General features: G+C 41.2%; 2 protein-coding genes across 2 annotated transcripts; one reads left to right on the forward strand and one right to left on the reverse strand.

The window, feature by feature from the left end:
* Window positions 1–588: 588 nt before the first annotated feature.
* Window positions 589–4,155, forward strand: LOC123995604 (WASH complex subunit 3-like). Its single transcript, XM_046299234.1, has 6 exons — window positions 589–778; window positions 1,005–1,169; window positions 1,318–1,464; window positions 3,158–3,265; window positions 3,354–3,418; window positions 3,574–4,155. Exons 1-6 carry the CDS (start codon window positions 728–730, stop codon window positions 3,668–3,670), a joined length of 633 nt encoding a protein of 210 aa, XP_046155190.1. The 5' UTR covers window positions 589–727; the 3' UTR covers window positions 3,671–4,155.
* Window positions 4,156–7,251: 3,096 nt separating this feature from the next.
* On the reverse strand, window positions 7,252–10,138 carry LOC123995894 (DNA damage-regulated autophagy modulator protein 1-like; the record flags this gene model as incomplete). The annotated part of the gene is made up of 6 exons (XM_046299564.1): window positions 7,252–7,290; window positions 7,377–7,469; window positions 9,163–9,200; window positions 9,301–9,478; window positions 9,558–9,700; window positions 10,054–10,138. Coding segments are annotated over 6 exons (576 nt in total), but the record flags the coding sequence as incomplete, so codon positions are not given.
* Between the last annotated feature and the right edge of the window lie 5,305 nt (window positions 10,139–15,443).

A 15,443-nucleotide genomic window follows, 5' to 3' on the forward strand; every position in this document is an offset into this window, starting at 1 on the left:
AAGTTGGACAGCATGTTTGGTTTCCTGTGTTTTGTTTTCCATTGGTTCTGCTGCGCTCCTATGTAGTAATAGTTATGGATGTCATAAGGTGAATGCACCAATTTGTAAGTCGCTCTGGATAAGAGCGTCTGCTAAATGATTTAAATGTAAATGTAAATGTAATAGTTCACAACTAATCAGGCATGATCCAATGCAACACACGTGCGTGCACTTACATTGTGGGTTCTCTCTAAAAGACGATAGCATCTGAGGCATCATCAAAATTAAGTTGCCAAATAATTTGTGTTGATGGTTTTATCCATTAACTCATCATATCTGCAAACCATATTACACAGTAACGAAGTCCTCCTTGCCTGGATCAACAGAATTGTGGCTTGTTTTGAGACACTGCACATGTATTAACCATTATACTGTACTCCCTCCTTGTGGTGCATTGAACACACTACATTTGTGGCAATGAACTGTTAACCCTCCAGTTCAGGAGATGGAGGTATGCACCTTCAGACTTGGGTTCATTTGGATTTCCAATAAAGAAGTAGAAAACTAAGCACCTCATTGGCTGATATACCCGGAAGAGCAGAAGAATAGTGACGTCAGACTTGCGTCACAGTGAAGTCACATGAGGCGTAATAAAATGTCCATCTCGCTTTTGCAGATTTTCAGTAAGATATTACTATTAAACAAAGTAATAGCGAGTTAATCGATAGTTTGCCAGAACGATAAAAACATGGACGAGGACGGTTTACCGATTGTGGGATCAGGAATAGATCTGACCAAGGTGAGTGTTTTCCGTAGCCGAAGTTATCTTGGTGGCTACTGTAGCTAAATTAGCCATGATAGCGTCAGCTTGTTATGTAAACAAGCTGAATGACTCTCAGCCAAATAATGTAATCAAGTAAATGGTGTATCTAACGAGTATGTGTAGTAAATGTTTTTGAACTCTCCAACTCTGCAAGTAAATAAACATTGTATTTTTCCCATGATACTGAATTATATGGTCACAGGTCCCAGCCATACAACAGAGGAGAGTCGTTGCCTATCTCAACCAGTTCATAGTGCACACTGTCCGCTTTCTCAATCGTTTTTCGACAGTTTGCGAAGAGAAACTTGCATGCATATCTCTTCGGATACAGCAGATTGAAACTACCCTCAGCATTTTGGAGGCAAAGGTAGGTAACCCAGCTTCTGTATGTGTTTTGTATACAATACAATACAGACTTTACTCTTGTCTTTGATGTTGTTCTACTGTTATGTGCCTTGCTGCTCTGGGCATACCAATATGATAATGTCAGTGCGTCCTGATTTTGTTCTATGTAGCTCTCCTCTATTCCTGGTTTGGAGGATGTCAGGGTGGAGGGTGTTGGTCAGCGGCCAGCTACAGAGGTTAATGGACCAGTCACAGTTGTGGTCCCAAGTCAACCAGAGACCCCTACAGCTGTGGCTGTGCCATTGCCAACTCCTGAGGTAACGCCCCCCCCCCCCCCCCCCCCCCCCCACACACACAGTGCCTTCAGAAAATACTCATACCCTTGATTTTAAAATTGATTAAATATTTTTTCTTCTGCATCTATACACAATACCCCATAATGACAAAGTAAAAACATGTTTTTAGAAATGTTTGCTAATTTATTGGAAATTAAATATAGAAATGTCTCATTTACATAAGTATTCTCACCCTTTTGCTATGACACTCCAAATTGAGCTCAGGTGCATCCAATCCATGAGATGTCACTACAACTGTTGCCAATTCAATTGTTTGGACATGATTTATAAAGAAACACCTGTCTATATAAGGTCCAACATTTGACAGTGCATGTCAGAGCAGGGACTATACCATGAAGTCCATATATCTCCAAGATATAATTGTGATGAGGCATATATCTGGGGAAGGGTATAAACGAGTGAAAGTTTTCAAGAGGACAGTGGTCTCCAAAATTGGGAAATTGAAAAAATATGGAACTACCCAGACTCTGCCAGGGAGGTCACAAGACCCAAATGACCACTCTGACAGAACTACATAGTTCCTTGGCTGAGATGGGAGAACTTGTCAGAAGGACAACAGTCTCTAAAGCACTTCACCAATCTGGGCTTTATGGGAGAGGGACCAGATGGAAGCCACTCCTGAGAAAAAGGCACATGACTGCACGCCTGGAGTTTGCAAAAAGGCACATGAAAGACTGAGCTCATAAGACAAAAGATGATGTGATCTGAGACAAAAATATAACTCTTTGGCCTGAATGCAAAGCGCTATGCCGGGAGAGAACCTGGCACAGCTCATCACCCGTCTAACACCATCCCTACTGTGAAGCATGGTGTTGGCAGCATCATGCTATGGGGATGCTTTTCAGTGGCAGGGAGACTGGTTAGGATAGAGGGAACAATGAATGGAGCCAAATACAGGCAAATTCTTGATGAGAACCTGCAAACTACCTTAGACTGGGGCAACGATTTACGTTCCAATAGGGCAATGACCCAAAGCATACAGTCAAAGTGCTTGAGTGGCCCAGCCATAGACCAGACTTGGATACCATTAAATCTGTGGAAAGACTTGAAGATTGCTGTTCCCTATCTAACTTAACAGAGCTTAAGAAAATCCTAAAATCCAGAAGTGCAAAGCTGACAGACATTAAAGACAACTCACAGCTGTAATTGCTGCCAAAGGTGCTTTCACAAAGTATTAACTTGGATGAATACATATGTAAATGAGATTTCTGTATTTAGTTTTCTATATATTTGCAAAAATGTCTAAACATGTTTTCACTTTGTCATTGTGGAGTATTGTGTGTAGAAAATTGAATAAGTCAAGGGGTATGAATACTTTCTGATGGCACCACACACACAGTAATTGTGTAGTTGGCTTATGCACACAACTACATATATTTAAATCAGTGGAGGCTGCTGAGGGGAGGACGGCTCATAACAATGGCCGGAACAGAGCGAATTTAACGGCATCAAACACTTAAAAACCATGTTTGATGTATTTGATACCATTCCACTGATTCCGCTCCAGCTATTACCACGAGCTCGTCCTCCCCAATTAAGGTGCCACCAACCTCCTGGGATTTCAACATATCCATTTTGATGCAACAATAACTTAAAGACTTGGTGTATTTGTGCACGATGGAAATACTGAATTGCAGTATTGACTCTATTGTAGGCTTCTCCAAACATAACAGAACCAAGAGCAGCAGAGGCAGCAGGAGACAGTTGGATGACTGTGGCCAAGGACCCACGCTATGCCAGATATCTCAAGATGGTGCAAGTGGTAGGTCTCTCTATACAGTGTCATATTCTGTAGAAATGAGAAAATCTGTTCAATGAAATCAGTAATGTAGAAAACTATTCAAAAACAGGGTGTTCCAGTTATGGCGATAAAGAATAAAATGGTCCAGGAAGGTTTGGATCCCAACCTGCTTGAGTGAGTGTGCTTACATTACATCTTTGTAATATCTGTATTCTCATACCTCGTAATCCAATACGTTTTGTTTCATACCCTCATCTGAATGTCATAAAATGGTGGTTCTGCATTTATTTTAAGTAACAATGGTGATTGCTACATGTTTCTGTTTGCAGCACACCAGAGGCACCTGTGCCTGATGCCGTCAAAAAGAACACACTGGATCACGATGATGACAGCGACGATGGCAGTGAGTCATCTTTCAGCGATTGATCTGCTGTCTTAGCCATGAAGCTGCCTATATGGAACTTCCTTCCCTGTCATCTGTGCTCTGGGCCTTTTCCACTGTGCTGCTGCAGGGGCACAGAAGGACTAGATGCCAGTGTGTGCTTGACAGGCAGAACTACAATGCTACCAGACAGAAAGTCCCACTTCTGTGGAAGGGATCTGCAGGGATGCATGGGACTTACAAAAACAGGCAGATTGTTAAGTAGCTGAAATCGCATTGTAGATTGAGTGAATGTCAACGAGAAAGAGCTGATAATGTCTATGTCCAGGTCAGCCACTGATCTTGTGAATGTTATATTTTTGTTTCCATTTCTTCTCCTGAAACATTTGATTGGTCATGGACATGGTGTGTCTTTATTTACATAGTTTAGCAGTAAAACCGATGGAATGACGACCATGGAAAGTACTAACCAGATAATCGATTAGTAATTGACCATTATTTTCTTAAGATTGCACTGGGCAAACATGATTCTGCCTTTGAAAGAGTGTGTGGGGCGGCAGGTAGTCTAGCGGTTAAGGGCGTTGGGCCAGTAACCGGAATGTTGCTGGTTGGAATCCCAGAGCCAACTAGGTGAAACATCTGTCTGTGCCCTTGAGCAAAGCACTTATTGCTCCTGTAAGTCGCTCTGGATAAGAGTGTCTGCTAAAAGACAAAAATGTAATTGTGCTTTAGTCACATTTGTTTTATTTTGACAGTGATGTCTGCATGTTACACTTGAGAGGGTGATAAGTTGTATCTCATGTCCATAATAATGTTTGTGATAACATTTGATGGGTACTATTTTATACTACAACTGCTGTATGAAGGATGTCAAGCAGAAATGTTGAGGACTGTTCTCTGGACGATTATTCATTTTTAATTGAGACATTAAGCTGTTGAAATGTAAATGTTCCTGGGGTGAACAATATGAAGGACAAATTAAGAAAATTGCACTTTTGGGTAAATATATAATGGAAAGAACACCACTACTTGTGAGCAATGTGTCAATTGCAATGGTACTGTGTAAGGCCAAATTAACAGTAGTACCTAATGTGAATTCACCTCAATCTTCTAAAATGGTGCATCTTAATCCCAGATTTAACCATGTGTGACTAACCATGTTAGCAAGGCTTTCAGGCCCTTGATTCACTCTGCATTATGCCTTTAAGTCAAGAGAGTTTTATACAACATCTCTTATCCAAACAAATGCTCAGAGATCCTATTCATCTTCACATTGTTTGTAGTTGTCTCTGGGTAGAACACTGCAATGATGGATTTTTTTCAATTGATTAAGAAAGTGGGTAGAGGTGTTAGAAGATTGGAAAGCCCGTTGCTCACAAGCGCAAGGCAAGCAGCATTGAGATCTGAGTGTTTATGCAGTTTAGCCGTAAAAATAAAGACCACATTTTACCTAAAGATATGTGGACATAATTTTAATTAAACAGTTTTTTTGTTGTTGTTGGGAACATAGAAATACTTCACACATACAGTAGCCCTATATGTATTCTGAGTTACTTTAGTACAATGGTATACCATAGATATGCCTCAATACCCTGAGAAACAATAGTTTGTCTTGAGGAAAATACCTAACTAGAAAAATATTTACATTCTAATATAAAACAATTGACCTTGGAGTAGGTAAATGTACATACAGCCTCTCTCCATAAACGAGTGATGCGTGAAATTCATTTTCTTAACTTGATCTTGTGATTTTCTTGTTCAATTACTGACCTTTACCACCTGGATGAGTCTTTCATTAACCCAACAAATTCTAGAATTGCTGTTCACAGAATGTGTTTTGTTTTGTGGTTAACTGTTAAGACTTAGGTTATGTTGCAATGGATACAGTATTAATCAAGTAATCATTCAGATAATCTCATACAGTTAATTTGGAAAGTACATTTACATTTAACATTTATTTATTATTTATTTATCCAGAACGCCACAGCCCGTCTAGTATTCAACCTTCCCAAGTTCTCTCACGTCACCCCGCTCCTCCGCTCTCTCCACTGGCTTCCAGTTGAAGCTCGCATCCGCTACAAGACCATGGTGCTTGCCTACGGAGCTGTGAGGGGAAAGGCACCTCAGTACCTCCAGGCTCTGATCAGGCCCTACACCCAAATAAGGGCACTGCGTTCATCCACCTCTGGCCTGCTCGCCTCCCTACCACTGAGGAAGTACAGTTCCCGCTCAGCCCAGTCAAAACTGTTCGCTGCTCTGGCTCCCCAATGGTGGAACAAACTCCCTCACGACGCCAGGACAGCGGAGTCAATCACCACCTTCCGGAGACACCTGAAACCCCACCTCTTTAAGGAATACCTAGGATAGGATAAAGTAATCCTTTTCCCCCCCCCCCCCCTTAAAATATTTAGATGCACTATTGTAAAGTGGCTGTTCCACTGGATGTCATAAGGTGAATGCACCAATTTGTAAGTCGCTCTGGATAAGAGCGTCTGCTAAATGACTTAAATGTAATAAATAAATGGAAAGTATCCTTCCCTTTTTTCAACATTTTGTTACGTTACAGCCTTATTCTAAAATTGATATTTTCCTCATCAATCTACACATAATACCCCATAATGACAAAGCAAAAACACTTTTAAAAAAAATACCTTACTTAAATAAGTAGTCAGATCCTTTGTTATGAGACTTGAAGTTGAGCTCAGGTGGATCCTGTTTCCATTGATCATCTTTGAGATGTTATTAGAACTGGATTGGAGTCCACCTTTGGTAAATTCAATTGATTGGATATGATTTGGAAAGGTGCACACCTGTCTATATAAGGTCCTACAATTGACAGTGAATGTCAGAGCAAAAACCAAGTCATGAGGTCAAAGCAATTGTCTGTAGAGCTCTGAGACAGGTTTGTGTTGAAGCACAGACCTGGGGAAGGGTACCAAAACATTTCTGCAGCATTGAAGGTCCCCAAGAAAACAGTGGCCACCATCATTCTTAAATGGAAGAAGTTTGGAACCACCAAGACTCTTCCTAGAGCTGGCCAAACTGAGCAATCGGGGGAGAAGGGCCTTGGTCAGGAAGGTAACCAAAAACGTGATGGTTACTCTGTCAGAGCTCCAGAGTTCCTCTTTGGAGATGGGAGAACCTTCCAGAATGACAACCATTTCTGCAACACTCCACAAATCAGGCCTTTATGGTAGAGTGGCCAGATAGAAGCCACTCCTCAGAAAAAGGCAGCCTGCTTGGAGTTTGCCCAAAGGCAGCTAAAGGACTTTCAGATAATGAGAAACAAGATTCTCTGGTCAGAAGAAACAAACATTGAACTATTTGGGCTGAATGCCAAGAATCTCGTTTTGAGAAATACAATGAAGCATGGTGGTAGCAGCATCATGCTGTGGGGATGTTTTTCATTGGCAGGGACTGGGAGACTAGTCAGGATCTAGGGAAAGATACATAGATGAAAACCTGCTCCAGAGCACTCAGGACCTCAGACTGGGGTGAAGGTTCACCTTCAGACTGGGGTGAAGGTTCACCTTCGAACAGGACAACGACCCTAAGCACACAGACAAGACAACGCAGTGGCCCAGCCAGAGCTCGGACTTAAACCTGATGGAACATCTCTGCTTTGTCAGGAAACAAACTCTGTTCTCAGCTTCAGAGTAAACTTCTGTAAAAAAAAAACAAGACAGAGGAATAACTCATAAAGGAGAAGAAAAGGACAATCATTCGCACCTTCAATGACAGAAAACTCACTTTAAAGTCATGGATGTACGTGAAGAAGAAGAAGATGAAGCTGAAGACCATGATCCACTCACTCACAGCACTCACCAGATGGAACACATTGTCCTGTAATGACAGGAAGGGTCGGATAGAGACTGATATTGTCACGTATAGCTTATCTGGCCTATGAAGCCTACAGTTGAAGTCGGAAGTTTACATATGCCTTAGCCAAATACATTTAAACTCCGTTTTTCACAATTCCTGACATTTAATCCTAGTAAAAAATTCCCTGTCTAAGGTCAGTTAGGATCACCACTTTATTTTAAGAATGTGAAATGTCAGAATAATAGTAGAGAGAATTATTTATTTCAGCTTTTATTTCTTTCAGCACATTCCCAGTGGGTCAGACGTTTACATACGCTCAATTAGTATTTGGTAGCATTTCCTTTAAATTGTTTAACTTGGGTCAACGTTTCGGGTATCCTTCCACAAGCTTCCCACAATAAGTTGGGTGAATTTTGTCCCATTCCTCCTGACAGAGCTGGTGTAACTTGAGTCAGGTTTGTAGGCCTCCTTGCTCGAACACGCTTTTTCAGTTCTGCCCACAAATGCTCTATGGGATTGAGGTCAGAACTTTGTGATGGCCACTTCAATACCTTGACTTTGTTGTCCTTAAGCCATTTTGCCACAACTTTGGAAGTATGCTTGGGGACATTGTCCATTTGGAAGACCCATCTGCGACCAAGATGTTGCTTCCTGACTGATGTCTTGAGATGTTGCTTCAATATATCCACATAATTGTCTTCCTCATGATGCCATCTCTTTTGTGAAGTGCACCAGTCCCTCCTGCAGCAAAGCACCCCCACAACATGATGCTGCCACCCCTGTGCTTCTCCCCCTTTTTCCTCCAAACATAATGATGGTCAATATGGCCAAACAGTTCTATTTTTGTTTCATCAGACCAGAGGATATTTCTCCAAAAAGTCAAATCTTTGTCCTCAAAAAGTATGATCTTTGTCCCCATGTGCAGTTGCAAACCGTAGTCTGGCTATTTATGGTGGTTTTGGAGCAGTGCCTTCTTCCTTGCGACCGGCCTTTCAGGTTATGTCGTATAGGACTCGTTTTACTGTGGATATAGATACTTTTGTACCCAATTCCTCCAGCATCTACACAAGGTCATTTGCTGTTGTTCTGGGATTGATTTGCAGTTTTCGCACCAAAGCACGTTCATCTCTAGGAGACAGAACGCATCTCCTTCCTGAGCGGTATGACGGCTGTGTGGTCCCATGGTGTTTATACTTGCGTACTATTGTTTGTACAGATGGACGTGGTACCTTCAGCCATTTGGAAATTGCCCCAAGGATGAACCAGACTTGTGGAGGTCTATAATTTTTCTTCTGCCGTCTTTTGATTTTCCCATCAAGGAAAGAGGCACTGAGTTTGAAGGTCGGCCTTGAAATAAACCCACAGGTACACCTCCAATTGACTCAAATGATGTCAATTAGCCTATCAGAAGCTCCTAAAGCCATGCCATCATTTTCTGGAATTTTCCAAGCTGTTTAAATGCAGTCTACTTAGTCTATGTAAACGTCTGACAAACTGGAATTGTGATACAGTGAATTTTAAGTGAAATAATCTGTCTGGAAACAATTGTTGGACAAATTACTTGTGTGGTTGGAGTGGTTGAAAAACGAGTTTAAATGACTCCAACCTAATTGTATGTAAACTTCCGACTTCAACTGTATATGGATCCAGAATGTTGTCCATCTTTGTTGTTTGTGTGAGTTGTGTTCTTGGTAAAGATGTGCTCATACTGTACCTTGTCTTCAGTTCTATGCAGTAAGGCACAGATAATAGCTGGTTGAAAAATTAAGGAGACATTTTATTTGATAAAAAAATGATCATTCATGATTAAAATAATTTAGACACAATGGATTACTATTGTTTTCAAGGATACTGGGGGGGACTGCCAGGAAGGCCATGGTTGCCATTCCTGTGCGCACACGACACAAGGCCAAGGAACATCCATAGGGGAAGGCCTTATAGGATATAATGGACTGGAGGATGATGTACAACACACCAGAAACGAAGAAGAGTATTGCACCTGCATCATGAACTTGAATAATTGTTGTTTCCTGGGGTAAAAGAACACACCAGAGAGATCATGTATTGAATATGACACTCCATCTTCTCACTTAGGAGGCGACAACCTACCTGGAAAGTAGCGACAAAACACATCCCCAAACAAGAAAGCATTCCAATCCAGAAAGCAGCCTGGTTCAGTGCTGGGGGCACACCACCCGCCTTCTCATTGAGCTTCTCCACAAACTTGTATCTGGCATACATAGTGGCCATACCTGTAGAGGATTTGGTATGGCACATGGAGTGAATGTTTTTATTTTAAAATGTCACATTTAGACAGTATTCGCTCACAGGTTACTGTAGGGCAATGTAAAACATGCAATATTTATGTATTTATTTAATTTGCACTTTAAAACATAGGGAACGTATATGTAATACTCAGTAAAATGATATTATACCATTGATCCCAGCCTTTTGTTACCATGCATTTCTACTTTCATTTTCCAAAAAATGTGAAGTGTTACTAAAGCGTTTGGTATAGTTGCTGAACTGGAAAAACCCATGAGGTTGCTTAAGCTCAGACAAAAACAAAAGGCCTTTCATGGGTTTAGTGTCTTTCTGTGCTCACCTGCAAATGCAGTGATGACCGTCATCAAGCCAAAGATACAACTCTCTGGGGGTTCAGACCCAATTTCACTAAAGAAAAGAAGAGTTCAGGTTTAATGGGTGTAATTCTGCAGTGTCTAGAGGGCATTTTAAAACTGTTGATATGTTTAAGGCCCAGTGCAGTCCAAAACTTGATTTTTTTCTGTGCTTTATATTTCCACACTATGAGGTTGGAATAATACTGTGAAATTGTGAACATGTTGACAATGCCTTTTTAGTGTAAGAGCTTGTCCCCTTTAAAAGTCAAGTAAGGAAACACACTGGCTAGTAAGTAGTTCACAGGCCTCTACGCAGTTGGCTACACAGCTGGGACCTGGGTAGCCCAACAGGCACAAGATTGTGCTATTATTCCTTTGAAGTTGTTTGTTATACGACATCAGGAAGAACTACGCCCTCTAGGGTTCTAGGCGCTAGGGCCTGGGTAGCAGCCAATGACTGTGGGTGGGAGCCAAGTATTGGTCTGAACTGGGGAAAACCAAACAGATTTATTTTTGTGTCGCTACAGTCGGTGGTGTAGTGGAGGCTATACACCGTATACCCATTTATGTAGGCATCATTACATCACTGGCTACAATGTGATACATGTTTCACTTATACAGTTAATCTACATCTGTTGTTTACGAAGCATGTGACAAATAACATTTGATTTGACTTCTTTATTATTTAAATCAGTGTGTGTAATGGAAATGTGTTTTTATTAGCACTCATCAAAAGCTGTAATTATTAAGGGAAATTGTATCACATTGTATGTAACCAGTGGTGTTATGGTGCCTGGAAAAGTGGGTATACTGTAATGTTTCCCCAAATTTCCCAAACGGCCCTCACAGCGAAGGAAAGGAACAATTCTGTTTTCTATATATTTTCCTACAGATTTTCACTCTCAAAAGCACACCATTTAACAGAAAAACAGAACAAATGGGATGTTCTAAGTGTTTTGGGAAGCCTTTAAATCAAATCAAATCTAATTTTATTTGTCACATACACATGGTTAGCAGATGTTAATGCGAGTGTAGCGAAATGCTTGTGCTTCTAGTTCCGACAATGCAGTGATAACCAACAAGTAATCTAACTAACAATTCCAAAACTACTGTCTTATACACAGTGTAAGGGGATAAGGAACATGTACATAAGGATATATGAATGAGTGATGGTACAGAGCAGCATACAGTAGATGGTATCGAGTACAGTATATACATATGAGATGAGTGTGTAGACAAAGTAAACAAAGTGGCATAGTTAAAGTGGCTAGTGATACATGTGTTACATAAGGATGCAGTCGATGATGTAGAGTACAGTATATACATATGCATATGAGATGAATAATGTAGGGTAAGTAACATTATATAAGGTAGCATTGTTTAAAGTGGCTAGTGATATATTTACATCATTTCCCATCAATTCCCATTATTAAAATGGCTGGAGTTGGGTCAGTGTCAATGACAGTGTGTTGGCAGCAGCCACTCAGTGTTAGTGGTGGCTGTTTAACAGTCTGATGGCCTTGAGATAGAAGCTGTTTTTCAGTCTCTCGGTCCCAGCTTTGATGCACCTGTACTGACCTCGCCTTCTGGATGATAGCGGGGTGAACAGGCAGTGGTTCGGGTGGTTGATGTCCTTGATGATCTTTATGGCCTTCCTGTAACAACGGGTGGTGTAGGTGTCCTGGAGGGCAGGTAGTTTGCCCCCGGTGATGCGTTGTGCAGTCCTCACTACCCTCTGGAGAGCCTTACGGTTGAGGGCGGAGCAGTTGCCGTACCAGGCGGTGATACAGCCCGCCAGGATGCTCTCGATTGTGCATCTGTAGAAGTTTGTGAGTGCTTTTGGTGACAAGCCGAATTTCTTCAGCCTCCTGAGGTTGAATAGGCGCTGCTGCGCCTTCTTCACGACGCTGTCAGTGTGAGTGGACCAATTCAGTTTGTCTGTGATGTGTATGCCGAGGAACTTAAAACTAGCTACCCTCTCCACTACTGTTCCATCAATGTGGATAGGGGGGTGTTCCCTCTGCTGTTTCCTGAAGTCCACAATCATCTCCTTAGTTTTGTTGACGTTGAGTGTGAGGTTATTTTCCTGACACCACACTCCGAGGGCCCTCACCTCCTCCCTGTAGGCCGTCTCGTCGTTGTTGGTAATCAAGCCTACCACTGTTGTGTCGTCCGCAAACTTGATGATTGAGTTGAGGCGTGCGTGGCCACGCAGTCGTGGGTGAACAGGGAGTACAGGAGAGGGCTCAGAACGCACCCTTGTGGGGCCCCCGTGTTGAGGATCAGCGGGGAGGAGATGTTGTTGCCTACCCTCACTACCTGGGGGCGGCCCGTCAGGAAGTCCAGTACCCAGTTGCACAGGGCGGGGTCGAGACCCAGGGTCTCGAGCTTGATGACGAGCTTGGAGGGTACTATGGTGTTGAATGCCGAGCTGTAGTCGATGAACAGCATTCTCACATAGGTATTCCTCTTGTCCAGGTGGGTTAGGGCAGTGTGCAGTGTGGTTGAGATTGCATCGTCTGTGGACCTATTTGGGCGGTAAGCAAATTGGAGTGGGTCTAGGGTGTCAGGTAGGGTGGAGGTGATATGGTCCTTGACTAGTCTCTCAAAGCACTTCATGATGACGGAAGTGAGTGCTACGGGGCGGTAGTCGTTTAGCTCAGTTACCTTAGCTTTCTTGGGAACAGGAACAATGGTGGCCCTCTTGAAGCATGTGGGAACAGCAGACTGGTATAGGGATTGACATGTTTATTCAAACAAAGCATGATGATTGAATTGCGCATCGTCAATATTCAACCAAGACATCGACGTCGACCAGCCTACTTGGGTTGCATACCCATTGTTGCATTGATTAGCATGTACTGGTACCCAGTTGAGAGCTGAGCGCTCTTGATGCCTGACAAATGAGATTCTGTTGAAACTAGGCTGTGAATATATTTCACTTGCTTTGCCCAGAGGAGCCCAGAGTAAACTGCCTGCTACTCAGTCCCAGTTACTAATATATGCATATTATTAGTATATTTGGATAGAAAACAATCTGAAGTTTCTAAAACTGTTTGAATGATGTCTGTGAGTATACCAGAACTCATATGGCAGGCAAAAACCTGAGAAAAAATCCAATCAAGAAGTGGGAAATCTGAGGTTGGTCGTTTTTCAACTCCTTCCCTATTGAAGATACAGTGGGATATTGGTCATGTTGCACTTCCTAAGACTTCCACTAGATGTCAACAGTCTTTAGAACCTTGTTTGATGCTTCTACTGTGAAAGTTGGCCGAATGAGTCAGAGGTCTGCCAGAATGCCATTAGCTCGTGACGCTCGTTCACGTGAGAGCAAGCTCTGTTTCATTGAAATTCTACAGACAAAGGAATTCTATGGTTGGAACATTATTGAAGATTTATGTTAAAAACATCCTAAAGATTGATTCTATACATCGTTTCACATGTTTCTACAGACTGTAACGGAACTTCTTGACTTTTCGTCTGCTCCTAGTGAACGCGCGTCATGAATTTTGATTTGTGAACTGAACGCGCTAAAAAAAGGAGCTATTTGGAGCAAAACAAACATTTATTGTAGAACTGGGATTCCTGGGAATACATTCTGATGAAGATCATCAAAGGTAAGTGAATATTTATAATGTTATTTCTGACTTCTGTTGACTGCACAATATGGCGGATATCTGTTTGGCTGTTTTGGTCTCTGAGCACCATACTCAGATTATTACATGGTTTGCTTTTTCCATACAGCTTTTTTGAAATCTGACACAGCGGTTACATTAAGGAGAAGTGTATCTGAAGCTCCATGTATAACACTTGTATTTTCATCAACATTTATGATGAGTATTTCTGTAAATTAATGTGGCTCTGCAAAATCACTGGATGTTTTGGAACTACTGAACATAACACGCCAATGTATACTGAGATTTTTTTATATAAATAGGAACTTTATCAAACAAAACATACATGTATTGTGTAACATGAAGTCCTATGAGTGTCATCTGATGAAGATCAAAGGTTAGTGATTCATTCTCTCTATTTCTGATTTTTGTGACTCCTCCATTTGGCTGGAAAACTTACTGTGTTTTTCTGTGAATAGGTGCTGACCTAACATAATCATTTGTGGTGCTTTCGCCGTAAAGCCTATTTGAAATTGGACACTGTGGTGGAAGTGTATATTTAAAATGGTGTGAAATACCTATATGTTTGAGGAATTTTAATTATGGGATTTCTATTGTTTTGAATTTGGCGCCCTGCACTTTCACTGGCTGTTGTCATATCGATCCCGTTAGCGGGATCTCAGCCATAAGAAGATTTATTAAGGCCTAAAAGTGTATATATATTTTTTGCAGTATTACTTTAGTGCCTTGTTGCATACAGGATGCATATTCTGTATTTTTATATTCTTCTTTTCCCTCTGTCGTTTAGGTATTTATTGAGTCACTACAATGTTGTTGATCCATCCCGTTTTCTCCCTTCAGAGCCAATTAACTCTGTAGCTGTTTTAAAATCCCCAATGGCCTTATGGTGACATCCCTAAGCAAGCTTCATTTCTGTCCTGCAGCTCGGTTCAGAAAAGATAACTATATCTTTGTTGTGTCTGGGTGGTTTAGTATGCTACATCATCCACAGCATTATTATTATTATTATTAACATGACTATGCTTAAAGAGATATTCAATGTCTGATTTGTTATTGTTTCCCAATTCACCAATCTTTGTTTCCCTATAAGGCTTTATGAAAAGCTCCCTGGTCTTTGTAGTTAAATCTGTGCCTAAAATGCAATACTTGATTGAGGGACATTACAGATGTATGTATGTGGGACAGAGGAAGGAGTAGTCATTCAAAAATCATGTCAACGCATATTATTTCACATAGAGGAGTCCATGTAATTTATGTAATTTGTTATGAAGCATTTTACTCCTAAACTAATTTAGTATTGCCTAAACAAAAGGGGTGAATACTTTTGTCACAACTATATTTTAGATATGACATTTTATTAATTTGTTAACATTTGTAGAATTTGTGTGTAGACTTATAAACTGGTGATTCATTTTCATTCAAATTCATTTTCTATACCCACTTGATTTTGTGATTTTCTTGCACAATACTGACCTTTGTACCAACTGGATGATGAAAAATGTGTTAACGCTTTCATTAACCCAACAACTTCTCTAATTGCTGGTCACAGGATGTGACCTCCCAGCCTGTCTAACCGTGCATTTCTGCTTTCATTTTCTCAACATGGGAAGTGTGACTAAAGCTTAAGGTTCAGTCTCAAACCTTGTAAAACCCATGGGGGCCGTACTTGTGAATTTTTGCTTAGAGACCATGGTTTTAAAAATATTGGTCTAAAATGGCTAGCTACAAGCTTTTCTCAT

The sequence above is a fragment of the Oncorhynchus gorbuscha genome, linkage group LG14, assembly GCF_021184085.1.
Source record: "Oncorhynchus gorbuscha isolate QuinsamMale2020 ecotype Even-year linkage group LG14, OgorEven_v1.0, whole genome shotgun sequence".
Lineage (NCBI taxonomy): Eukaryota > Metazoa > Chordata > Actinopteri > Salmoniformes > Salmonidae > Oncorhynchus > Oncorhynchus gorbuscha.

Coding starts and splice junctions, on each gene's coding strand:
- LOC123995604 (XM_046299234.1), top strand. CDS start 728: ATGGACGAGGACGGTTTACCGATTGTGGGATCAGGAATAGATCTGACC. Junction 3,266..3,353: donor ATCTCAAGATGGTGCAAGTG/GTAGGTCTCTCT, acceptor ATTCAAAAACAG/GGTGTTCCAGTTATGGCGAT. Junction 3,419..3,573: donor TTGGATCCCAACCTGCTTGA/GTGAGTGTGCTT, acceptor TTCTGTTTGCAG/CACACCAGAGGCACCTGTGC.